Source organism: Protobothrops mucrosquamatus, unplaced genomic scaffold, assembly GCF_001527695.2.
Source record: "Protobothrops mucrosquamatus isolate PMUCROS unplaced genomic scaffold, P.Mucros_1.0 scaffold67, whole genome shotgun sequence".
Classification (NCBI taxonomy): Eukaryota; Metazoa; Chordata; class Lepidosauria; order Squamata; family Viperidae; genus Protobothrops; species Protobothrops mucrosquamatus.
Genome location: NW_015386445.1, coordinates 213,586 through 225,598, shown reverse-complemented (window position 1 = coordinate 225,598; position 12,013 = coordinate 213,586). Strand labels below are relative to the sequence as shown.

Here is a 12,013-nt window from a genome sequence, read left to right as displayed (position 1 = left end):
GTGCCTGGCTGAGGAATTCTGGGAGTTGAAGCCCACAAGTCATAAAAGAGCCAAGTTTGAAGACCCCTGACTTCACAGTGTTTTTACCGCCCTCTCTTAAGTCTGTCGCCTGCCCCCCAACAATTTGGGTCCGCCTTTTACTGACCTCGGAAGGATGGAAGGCCGAGTCAACCTTGAGCCAACCTTGAGCTGGCAGTGGGCAGAATTAGCCTGCAATGCTGCATTCTCACCACTGCGCCACCATGGAGCACTGGAGTTCTTTATTTTAATAGGAATTTACTGCAGGATGAGGTAAATTCTGCACCTGTTAAGTAGTAAGTTTGTACTCTGGCGTCACTCTGATTCCAGCCTCCTGATATTTGGGCTAGTTGTATCAAGGTTCTCTAGTGATTGTCCTCCCCGATGAATGGCTTCGTAAGCGGCCTGTGGATGCTCCCCTGGAATGTGTTCTGATTGGAGTGCCCTCTTTCCATCTGTTCACCAGATGTAAGTTGCCGTTTGCCATATGTTTGATGGTGCCTGAATACACTGGAGCTCCCTGACTTTTGATGTAAAAGGGGAACAATTGAACGTCTGTGAAATCTGAGACAATTGGCAATTTGTCTTTTATGTTTTTCCTCCTTCCAATAAATGATGTGCAGCGGAGCCCCAGGTGAAGAATGTAAAAGCGAGTGGTTAAATCTGAGACGCCTCCATTGAGTCTCATCACGTCTTCAAGGTTTTGTTCCTACGGAGAAAGGAAGACAGGAAGGTGGGAAGGACTAGGAAATCCAAATCGAGAACTTCAATCGGGATTCTTTAGAAAATATTAATGTTGGCATTGGTTTCCCAGTCTTGAAGAAAGGAAGGATGGTAGAGTAACAAAATAAATAAAAGGAAATTCTCAAATAAGTGAAGACATGAGTTGTAGACTGTGCTTCCTGACGTATCAACCGCACGTGCCTCTGCGCTTGGGAAAATATGGCAGTCCCAGGAAATTTGTGCTAATTGCAAATTGTAGGATTGAATCTGAACCTTTGTCTCTTCAAATCAGCTTTTAAATTAAGTGAAGTGAAGTAAGTCCAAGTCTTCTTGCAAAGGGGGGGGGAATAGACACCTATGTGGAGAGAGCTCTCCTTAGCAAGTTATTGACCAAGAGAGTATTGTTCCACTTCTAGAAGTTTCTTTCTATCATCCTCCAGGCAGATGGCATCTCGTCCTTCAGCCCCTGCCACAAGATGTCTCGGATTCACCTTGATTGTGTGACTCCATCAGTCCAAGAGACTTTTTTCTGTTCCTGCTTAATTCTTTCTGCCCTCATAATTTCAGTAGCCCAGGTGTCTTCCTTCTGTGAAGAATGACATTATAAAATTATTATGAAGACTTTGCTCATGAAACGTTGATTTCTGATTGTGACCCACAGATAGCTGAGAGGCCATTCTGGCTGGAAATTTATAGTTGGAATGTGAAATTAAACCAGCATAATTTCCTAAAGGAAAAATATCATCTATACAGTCTATTAATGCTGACTTCTAAATCTGAATATATTAGAAGCAATTACACACCGCGTAGCTCTGCGTATTATTAATTTGACTGAAAGATTTTAAATACAGCGCATTATTCACTGGAAATCCCTAGCAGCCTATTGTGTAACTTTACATAATTTCAAGAGGTCCATCCAGCAGAAAAGGAGATATAAAATTAATGTATAGTTATTACCTAAATTACTTCATAAATTAGTTACTTTTCTCATCAAGGTTAAAATGAACTTTATTACTCAGGGGATGGAAGGAAAGAATCTCAAAGTCATCCATTCTGGTTATTGTTCTGATTAGGAAAACTTCTGTTTTGGAAACTAAATACGTCTGTCACTCATTCTAACATTAATAATATTCAGAAGTGAAGAACAGTCTAAAGCAATATTTCTCAACCTCGGCAACTTTAAGATCTGTGGACTTCAGCTCCCAGAATTCCCCAGTCGGCATGAATTGTGGGAATTCTGGGAATTGAAGTCCACAGATCTTGTTGCCATGGTTGAGGAACAACCTTTTGCTTATACCCCTGTCCTATACCTTTTTTCAAGAACCTTCAGGATTCCTAACGGCTGAGGGAACCTTAAAAAGGAATGCCTCTTGGATCACTCTTGATTGCATGATCCTCTCAGGCCAAGAGACCCGTTTCTGTTCCTGCATAACTAGATCACACTTTCATCATTTCAAAAGCTCAAGGATCTTCTTTCAGGCAGATGCTTCTGATCTGATTATGTGCCATTGAGATGATGGTGATTCTTAGTGACCACATAGCTGGTATTTCTCCAGGATATCCTGCTAATGAATTAGCGTTATATCCTCTGGATTCTGCAAACTAATTTTGAATTACATATTTGTTGTGGGCTGATCCTTTCCCATAATCTCCAGGAGGTGATCCACCTCAACTGTCTGGGTTTTCACATTTTCTCTCATGGTAAAGACTTCCTGCTTATTATTATACGTGAACACTTTTCTTGGCAACAATAATATGGAAGCGCATTGCTGTTTCCTTTTCCTATTTTTAAACTTTGCAGTCTATCCTATAATTTTAACAATTTCCTGAGGGCGACTCATCCAGATGAACACACATATACCTTTTGGCATATATGTATATTTACAGATGGATACTAAAAAGATCTTAAAGATATTTTCTAATAGCCTAGCCTGCACACAGTGGAGAATAGCTATTTCTAAACTGGAGAATATATAGCCCAAGGAACCATTTAAATTTTAAATTACTGTATTTTAATAAACCCAAGCAGACCTCCCATGATGTTTGTGACCATTTAAGGTAGAGGTAGAGAAAAAATGACTGGGGAGCTGAAATGGAAGAAGGTGCTAAAGAAATGAAGTTCTGGAAATGAAGGAAGCTTCTGCTCAGAAAAGCTTACAGCATAATAAAATTGGTTAGACACGCAGTCTTTGTCTATTTCAATATTCTATGGGTTACTCTAAGCCAGGAAATTATCAGTACTCTTAGAAAATGGTGGACCATGGACTGATTTGTAAGAGAAAAGGAATTTTTGACATCTTCAGATAGAACTGAGAAGGGATGTTGATGAACGACTGGAGAGTCATTGCTTATCATTTCATAAAGTAGGTGGTATATTGTGCTTATTGTGATCACTGTGAATTTCCTGACAGAGTGATTAATCAGTGGAATAGCTTCCCTCCCAGAATTGTGGGTGCTTCATCGCTGGAGCTTTTCAAGAAAAGATTGGACAATGATTTGTCCGGAATGATAGAAGGACTCCTGCCTTGGGCAGAGGGTTAGACTAGAAGACCTCCAAAGTCCCATCTGGCCATATGATTCTATGAACACGCCATTTCCTGCTTTTGGTTCTATAAAAGAAAAAAAATTACAGGGAAAACATTTCAGGCTGGTCTAGGAAACAAGTCTAGGAAGCTGGCGAATGAGGCATCGTTGAAGGTCCACCCCTGGAACTTCCCAGGAAGGCCCTACATGGCACGACATGGCCTGCTTTGGCTCCATTTTATTCCTTGATGTTAGATATTATGTAGCGAATTTTCTCTGCAGGCAGGAAGACCTGAAAATGCCCCCCCCCCCAAAAGGAAGAAGGAGCATGCGTCTTTGTGTGTGTTAGGTATCAACCCCTAAGTAACCCAGGCCAAAACCAGGTAGCTAGGTAAAATGACATTTTTATGGGGATCCTTGCAAGAAGACCAGGGGTGTAGGAAAGGTTGGGAAGGTTGGGAAGCATCCCAGCATAGGGCCCTGGCAGCCACCACACTGCCGTCCTCAGCTCCTCTCAAGGGTGACTTGACTTTTGAGTGGGTGTGTAGCAGGGCCTTAATTTAACTTTCGTCCCACAACTCAGTAATAATTTATAAAAAGTGTGTACTGGTATACACGCATTAAAGCCTTTTAATGTGTGCTAGCCATTAAAGTATAATTACATTTTTGATTTTTTTAAAAAAAAAAAAATTATTGGTTTTACGTGAATGCATATTTAAAGATTGGGTGCTTGTAAATGTCTCCTATTCATGCCTTGAAAGCTGGGCTCCCTTCTGACAGAATCATAATTAAAAAGGAGGATTACTTAAAATACCACTTAATCATTGTGTCACTGAAGGATTTAGCCCTCATTAATTAGATGTTAATAAATAGTCATAAACAAAAAAAGTGCTGTTTGAGATCCGGAATTTTAATATAATCAGGAGAATAATGGGTCTTCAGACTGGGTGCCGGCTCTCTTTTATTCAGTATTAAATTGAGCGTGAAATTGTGATGCCGTGCTAATCCTCTGAGTTTTTTGTCACTGCCAATACCTACAAGAGGAAACCCAGGAGAGAACCTTTCAGAGGCGGAGGGGAGAGGCAGAGCTGCTCTTGAGGACACTTGCTTGAACATCCAAGAAGGCTGCTGAAGTTCCCTTAACCAGTTGATTAATTAATTAATTCTTGATTAATTCCAACACCCTCCAGGAGTCTTACAAGGTCATATGTGGACCCCCCAGAAAGACTTGGCTTTGGCCCCTGGAACTTCCCAAATGTTGCTATCAAAGTGTGATTTAATGTGACTTTGAATCAGTCCTGTCCTTTGGGGGAGGACAACCTTGCAGCAAAGGCCAGGTGTGACCTTTGGTCCCAAACAGGCTGCTTGAAGCCATCTTTCCCCTGGTCAGTACCGTCCAGTTTACGTCCCCTCATCTGTTGAAAGAATGGCTCCCGACTACAGAAAAACTGTGGGTTCACCTCTGATAAACCTGCTCTGAGTTATTCATTTTGCCTCTTGATGCACCATTGTTCATTTAGATTGGAGGGATTCCCCACCACCAGCACCACCATTTTTTTCTTGCAAGTTCAGATACCCATCATTAATTTACTCCTGTGTTTCTCAAACTTGGCAATGTGGAGATGTGTGGACTTCAAATCTCAGAAATCCCCAGCCAGCAAGAGGAATGGAAATTCTCACATCTTAAAGTAGATAAGATTGAGAAACACACCGATTGATTCTTAAATGCTAGGATCTTTTCTTCTCCATCCCACATCTACTGGTTGGATACTCTCCAGAGTAGGAAAGATAGGTTCCTTCCTCCCTGAAAAATTAGAATAGCAATCAAAACTGTTCATATTTTGGCTTGTTTTATGATACGTTAGGAGTTTTAAAATTTTGTTCTGTTTTTATCCCATTCCTTATTTTGTTTTAATTGCTCATTAAATATGGCCAGAAAATCGTAAGTGTTTCTGCAGAAAAAAAATATTTATAAACACTTTTTTAAAAAGCAATTATCCCACTTGCTTTGCTAACCGGGTGATGCACAGAAAATGCACTCTTCCCATATTGGCTCATGGTGGTGGAACCCGCAATGCAATATACCTGAAGGGAACCAGAAGCAGGCTTCACCAGATCAACTATATGTTATCTGATGGGACTTTATTTGCAGCTAAGATCAGCCAAAAGATTTGTAATTCTCTGGTATACAATTAAAATGCCAATTATGGTTTAGCCAGCTCTCTCTGCTCTTTAACCTGAAACGATCTGTTGTTTTTCTTCCCTGTAAATCACCAGTGATGGATGTTGTTGGATGTGTTTTATTTTCCTTTTAATTTATGAACCATGAGCTGCCTTTTATAGGGTTTTTTTTTTGGAGGGCATCTGCCGATTTCCTAATTAAGCTTTGTTAGCATCTATCACTGCAGCTGTGCGAGTCTTAGAAAAGAAAGAAAATGGTTTAATTTGTAATAGGCTGGATGTATATATATGTTCAGGGATAATTCCCCAACATTTGGCCTGCAGAGATATAATATCACTGATCTCCTAAATGTGTTTTAAGGCAGGGAACAGCAGCCTGGCATCTTCTTTCCTCCTCTTCTCCTCTTTTGGGAACAGTGCTAACTATTGTGGGAGGAAGGTAGGATTGACAAACTATCTCGTTTGCAAGCTCAAATGGGAAATGAAGATTCATTGCAACAGATTCATTGTGAGTCCGTTATTGACAAATGTCCATTAGATGCAGAAGGATGCATTGTGGTGATTTGTGCCATTTGCACCAATTCACAACATTTGCGATGGAGCGACGACTTCAGTAAGTATTGCAGGTCCAATTGGCAAAAGAAAGCTCAGGACCGCAGGGTTGGAAACACGTGGAAAAGGCCTTCATCCTGCCATGGATAGAGTAGGGTTTCCTGCCTGAGCAGGGGGTTGGACTAGATGACCTCCAAGGTCCCTTCCAACTTTATTATTGTTATTATTAATTCTGTAACCCCCACACCATGTTTTTCTATCTCAGGACTGGAAAGGGTTGGCTATATCTAGTGTTATGTGCAGCAGGCTTGGCATCGTAAACTCCCAATAGCTTTCCTAGCTGCTGCCGAAGGACAGTAGCAAATATCTGCGAAAAAGCTGAATGGGTTCCATTGCCACTCCTGTGTTAATGAAACGATTTTAATATTACAATAAATGAGGTCCCCCCACAATCCTTTCCATATTAAAGGGAATTGAATTGTTATTAGAGCATATTTCACAAAGATGGAAAGGAGCTCTAATATGTGCTTGACTCTTAAAGCAGTTAATCCTATATTAATTGTAGTTGGGATCCATCTGTCCTTGTCGGATGGAACGCCCGAGCGTCTCTGAAGGCGGAAGAGCTCCCCCTGCAGGACGTCTCTGGCGCCAGCCGAGATTAAGGTTGGATCGAAGGAAAAATCGTGGAAGGCAGGCTAATATGTTTCCCTTATGCAGGCAGTCCTCGCCCTACGACCGCAATTGAGCCCCATATTTCTGTTGCTAAGTGAGACATTTGTTAAGTGGCCTTGCTCCATTTTACGACTTTTCTTGCCACAGTTGTTAAACAAATCACTGCAGGTGTTAAGTTAGTAACACGGTTGTTGAGTGGATCTGGCTTCTCCATTGACTTTGCTTATTGGAAGGTCGCAAAAGGGGGATCATGTGACCCTCCCGGGACACTGCGACCGTCGTAAATATGAATCAGTTGCCGAGCATCTGAATTTTGATCACATGACCACAGGGATGCTGCAAGGGTTGTAAGTGTGGAAAACGGTCATAAGTCACTTTCTCAGTGCTGTTGTAACTTTGAACGATCACTAAACGAACTGTCGTAAGTCAAGGACTACTTGTACTTTCTCTTCTGGTCAATGAGTTCCTCCAAGTTTTGGAACCCTACCCGAAACGGAGGGGGATGTGGACGCCAACCTCCCCTGAAGTCCCTCTTCAAACCCTCTTCACTTCCTCACCCCCAGCCCCACAATTATCTTTCTAGCCAGCTTTTCAAAGCGTAAGGATGCTTTTCCGTGCTTTTCCTTGTTTTAAAACCTTAAGGGAAGACAGAAGCTCTGTTTTGAGAATTTGAACCCTTTGTGGCCTGTTTGGCCCACGCTATCTTCTCTGTCTAGCTCTGGTAAAGAAAGTCCTGAAGATTTAGGAAGAGAAGCATTTATGTCAGGAAGAATGATCAAGGAATTCTTGCTGCATCTGAAGGGGCACATGGACTTGACTGTCTCTTGAATGGTCTTCCGTTTGGACCACTCGGCAAGAGGAAGGAGCATTAGAACTTGCACTAATAGGGTGCCAGAGCATAAGTCAAAATGTTGTTAGAACCTAGGTCAGGAGTAGGCAACCTCAGCTCTTTTATGACTCATGGACTTCAACTGCAAGAATTCCTGAGTCAGCATGACTGACTCAGGAATTCTGGGAGTTGAAGTCCATGAGTCATAAAAGAGCCGAGGTTGCCTACCCTTGACCTAGGAAATGGAACACCATCCCCAACAGGGTGCCCTCCAGGTATATTGGACTATAGTTCCCATCTTTCCCTAACCACCACAGCTGTAGACCTTGCTGGAAGGACACCCTAAACATTGTATTTCAGGAGTATTGGTAGCTGCTGAGCGGGGATTATTGCCAGGGCTGCCCTCCTTCGCTCACAGATGCTTTGCTAGATGCCAGTCTGCAATAAGCCTTGGGGGAAGGGAGCTGTGGGAAGATGAGGGGAAAACTGAACATGATCTGGGTGCAGTCCCGAGACATCCCAAGGCCGCGGACCTGGGAATGGGATGCGACCGCTCGCCATCTAGTCCACCGAATGCCGGGACAGTCATCAAAACATCTTCAAATGTGACGATGGGGAGATAACGGGGATGGAACGGAAAAACTAGGAATCTTTGCGTGCAAACTCTTAGATCTGCCACTTGGCTTTTAGTAAAAGTAACGTTTTCCCTACAAAAGGAGTCCAGACTGTTTCTTTCCTAAGAGACCAGACCAAGCTAGGCCAGGTCTGACAATTACTGCAACATGACATGTATCTCACTGTCCTCCCATTCTCTATTGATGCATTAAAGGAAAGCACTAATTGGTGTGATTTCCAGGAGGGGAAGCATATATTTGTTTGCTTTAGAATATTGGCTTTGGGATCCAATAAAGCTCTTGCATTTGTAATGGTATCAGCCAAGTAATCAGTTTGTGGTTGATTACAGAGGCGGAATTAATTTAAAATCTTCTGTCGTTTTTAGTGGCTCAGTTTTAGATTTTTGAATTTCTCCATCCTATTCTGGACAAACAATTAATTCTCTGCTTTCTTGGTTTTCAGCCTGTTCGAGCACTACTGCTACAAGCAAGGAGGCATGCGGCACACTTCCTACACCTGCATCTGTGGCAGGTAAAGAATTGGGGGGGAGGGAACATTGATTTCCCAAAGAGTGGGATTAATACGGAGCTTGTACATAGCAATAGGGAGGCTTTTAAATTAAGTGCAGGTTATTTAGCATGCCTAGATCGAATACTTCAGTGAAAAACGAAAACAAGGGAACGTTTATCGAGTGAGGCCCATAAAAATGGAAGGCCTTGGAGTGGCTGAATCTGGCACAGCCATGCAGAGAGTTGGGAGGGTGGCTTGCATATTCGAGAGCTGCTGACACTCTTGATTGTAAGGCGGAGTTCCCCAAACTTTCCAGTTTTGCAGACCGCCGAGGGTGGGGGGGGGGGAGAAGAGGGGATGGTTCCACTTGCCTGCGCAGCTCTAACTGGAGTTTTTCCTCTGGTATGTTCAATCTGGAAAGCATAATTAGCTGTTCTTTGGGGAAGGGGGATTATTTTTCTAAAATATGTGGGGGGGGGGGATTCAGCCGTAACCTGCCGTACGGCACAACAGAAGGCTATCAATCCACTGAGCAGCTTCTGTGGGGCCCCTTTTTAATTGTTGCCGTGGTTCCCGGCAGAGGGCTGAGCCGAACTAACTTGTGCCGTCATAAAGCTGCTAAGTTGGCACAATAAAAATAACATCGCGCTGATCAATATTTCCAGCAAGAAGGAAATGGGACTTAAAGAGTCTTCATTAAAAATACAAGAAGTCACGCTGGCAAAATTAGGGGAAGTGCAGAGATGGCTGAGTAGCCATCAAGTGCTGAAATCCTTTCATGCATATTTAATCTGGGGTTAATTGATTAGCCGAATTCTGTATAAAACATCCTGTTCGTGCAAATGGGAAGTGGGCGGGCTTGCTTGGCCTGCCTGCACTGGATTGGCCAGGCCAGAAGCTGCACTTTCCCTCAAATGATGGGAAACAGCTTGGCTTCCTACCCGAGGCGCTTCCAAGCTCCTTCTGGAAACAGCTGCCAAGGGAGGGAGGGAGGAGAAGCCGTTTCCCTTGCCCTTCTTTCCAGGGGGAAGCAGAGAGAGGGAAGAGTGTGCCCACCTGCCCTCCCTCCCCCGAGCTCCTGGGGCAGCAACAGGCTTCCCTAGGGCTCCTCTGCACTCAGCTTTCCCTCGCCTACCTCTCCCCCAACGCGTTAAAAGAATTGGAGAATTGTACCCCCAACTCTCCTGGCGGGGTTGCTGCAACAGTGTGAAGATGGGGCAGCAAAAAGCCCTTGTTTGCTGAGGATTGGCCCTGCCACCCGAAGGACCCGCTCAGTGGGGTGGAAGAGAGAGGCTGGAAGGCGGAGGCGCCCCAAACCTTTACCCTCCGTTATTTCAGCACTGGTGTGCCGTTTGATGGAATAGAAATGGCTGTCTCAATTGGTGGTTGCAAAAGTCCACCAGCACAGATGGAATTAAGAAGAGCCTTTGATTTATCCTATCAATTAAAAAAATGATATTGAAGCCATCATGGGATTTGGAAAGAGCCGTGGTGGCACTAGCCAGAATACTACTGTGAGTACGATATTGTACACCGCAGCCCCTCAGACCCCAGGCTCCTGATGCAAGATCCCGTGGTGGCTATAGCAGCCCCTCCGACAAAGGCTTTAGAAGAGATCGGATGGATGCTCAGGTATGGCTGCCTCGTGGATGAGTCTGGAGAGAGGCAGCTTTGGATGGACTTTGGAGTCCAGTTTAAATCTTCCCTCACTTACTCACCCTTTCCCAACCGGGCATTTGACACAGGCTGGCAAACCAGGGAAAGGAAGTCCAACCCATTTGAAGGTCAAGAGACCGTTGGAGGAGGTTAGGAAGTTTCATGACAGGAATATTTTAGGCACTCGGGATCCTCTCTTATTCGTGAATTAAATCTGATCCAGGTGGATTTTTTTTTTTAAGTACATTGCTTTCCCTTCCTATTTCAAAGACGCTTGGTGAAATACATTTTCTTTTCACTTTAACCTTGCTTGTGCTACCTTACGAGTCAGGCTAAATATGGTTTTGTTCAGACTCCCCTTTTAAAAATTTCATGCGTCTCCCAGGTAAATGGCAAAGCCTCCATTTCTCACTGTTTCACGAAGGAGGGTTTTTCCTTCTCAATTTCCTCCTCCCGCCATGCTTTAATTTGCAAAAGGTCCTGCTACCAAGCAAGGAGCGCGATCTCTCATTCTTTAATAACTCCAACTCGCTCAGAATTTTGAGCGTGTTGGCTCATTGCAAATTAAAAATGTGGATAAATAGAAGGGTGTTGTGAATCAAAAGGCCACAATATTCAGAAGATCAAATCGGGCATATTAATGAAAGAATTGTGTTATACTTGTGGACAGTAGATGCTCCTTAGGAAAGAAAAATCCTCTTGTGAGCTAATACAAATCTTGGTTGTATAAACAGAGGCATAGAGTCAAAATCATTTCTACCGCTTTATAAAGCCTTAGTAAGGCCACACCTGAAAAACTGCATCCAGTTTTGATCACCACATTACAAAAAAGATATTGATACCTTGGAAAAAGTGCAAAGAAGAGCAACTAAGACGATTAAAGGCCTGGAGACTAAAACATATGAAGAACGGCTGCAGGATTTGGGTATGGTCAGTCTAGAGAAAAGAAGGACTAGGAGGGACATGATAGCAGTCTTCCAGGATTATTTGAGGGGCTGCCACAAAGAAGAGGGGGGTCAACTTATTTCCAAACCACTAGAAAGCTGGACAAGAAAGAATGGATGGAAACAAATCAAGGAGAGAAGCAACCTGGAATTAAGGATAATTTTTCTAACTATGAGGACAATTAATCAATGAAACAGTTGGCCTTCAGAGGTTGTGGGTGCTCCATCACTGGAGGTTTTTAAGAAAAGACTGGACAACCACCTATCTGAAATGGTTTATGGTCTCCTGCTTGAGCAAGGGGTTGGACCAGAAGACCTCCAAGGTCCTTTCCAGTTCTATTCTGATTGATCCTGCAGCTGACTTCCAAATTCTCCACCTCACAGACTCTCATACTTTATTGGCATATTAATGTATCGAATTATTTTCTAAACATTTTGATCATTCTAGCTCTGTAATGGGAATTTATCTTATGCCAGGTTGCGTAGCTCAGATTCTCCAAAGTTTATGACCTCTCTAAAATTGATGGGCCTTTTTTTCTTCATTAGCATACCCCTATAATACTCCTTGTCTGCTAAATCCAACCCCCAGCATGCCAGCAACTGGTCCACACAAACAAGCGAAGCCCCATCCACAGGATGCAGGCAGCACGTAAAATGACAGCCCCTCTGGTCCGTGGGAAAACCTTTCTCCATGGAACCGGTCCCTGGTGCCCAAAAGGTTGGGGGCTGCTGTGCTAAATTGCGTTGGCATTTACAGTGTGCTTGCAGACAGCCTCACATATGTTTGCTT

At 43.3% G+C, this 12,013-nt stretch overlaps 1 protein-coding gene across 1 annotated transcript in view; it reads left to right on the top strand.

The window, feature by feature from the left end:
• The window catches only part of PEPD (peptidase D), a 72,091-nt gene that overhangs the window by 42,612 nt on the left and 17,466 nt on the right, over positions 1-12,013 (top strand). Inside the window, exon 10 of the mRNA XM_015812085.1 lies at positions 8,576-8,644. Coding sequence (XP_015667571.1) covers positions 8,576-8,644 — 69 coding nt within the window. The remainder of the gene's footprint in view (positions 1-8,575; positions 8,645-12,013) is intronic.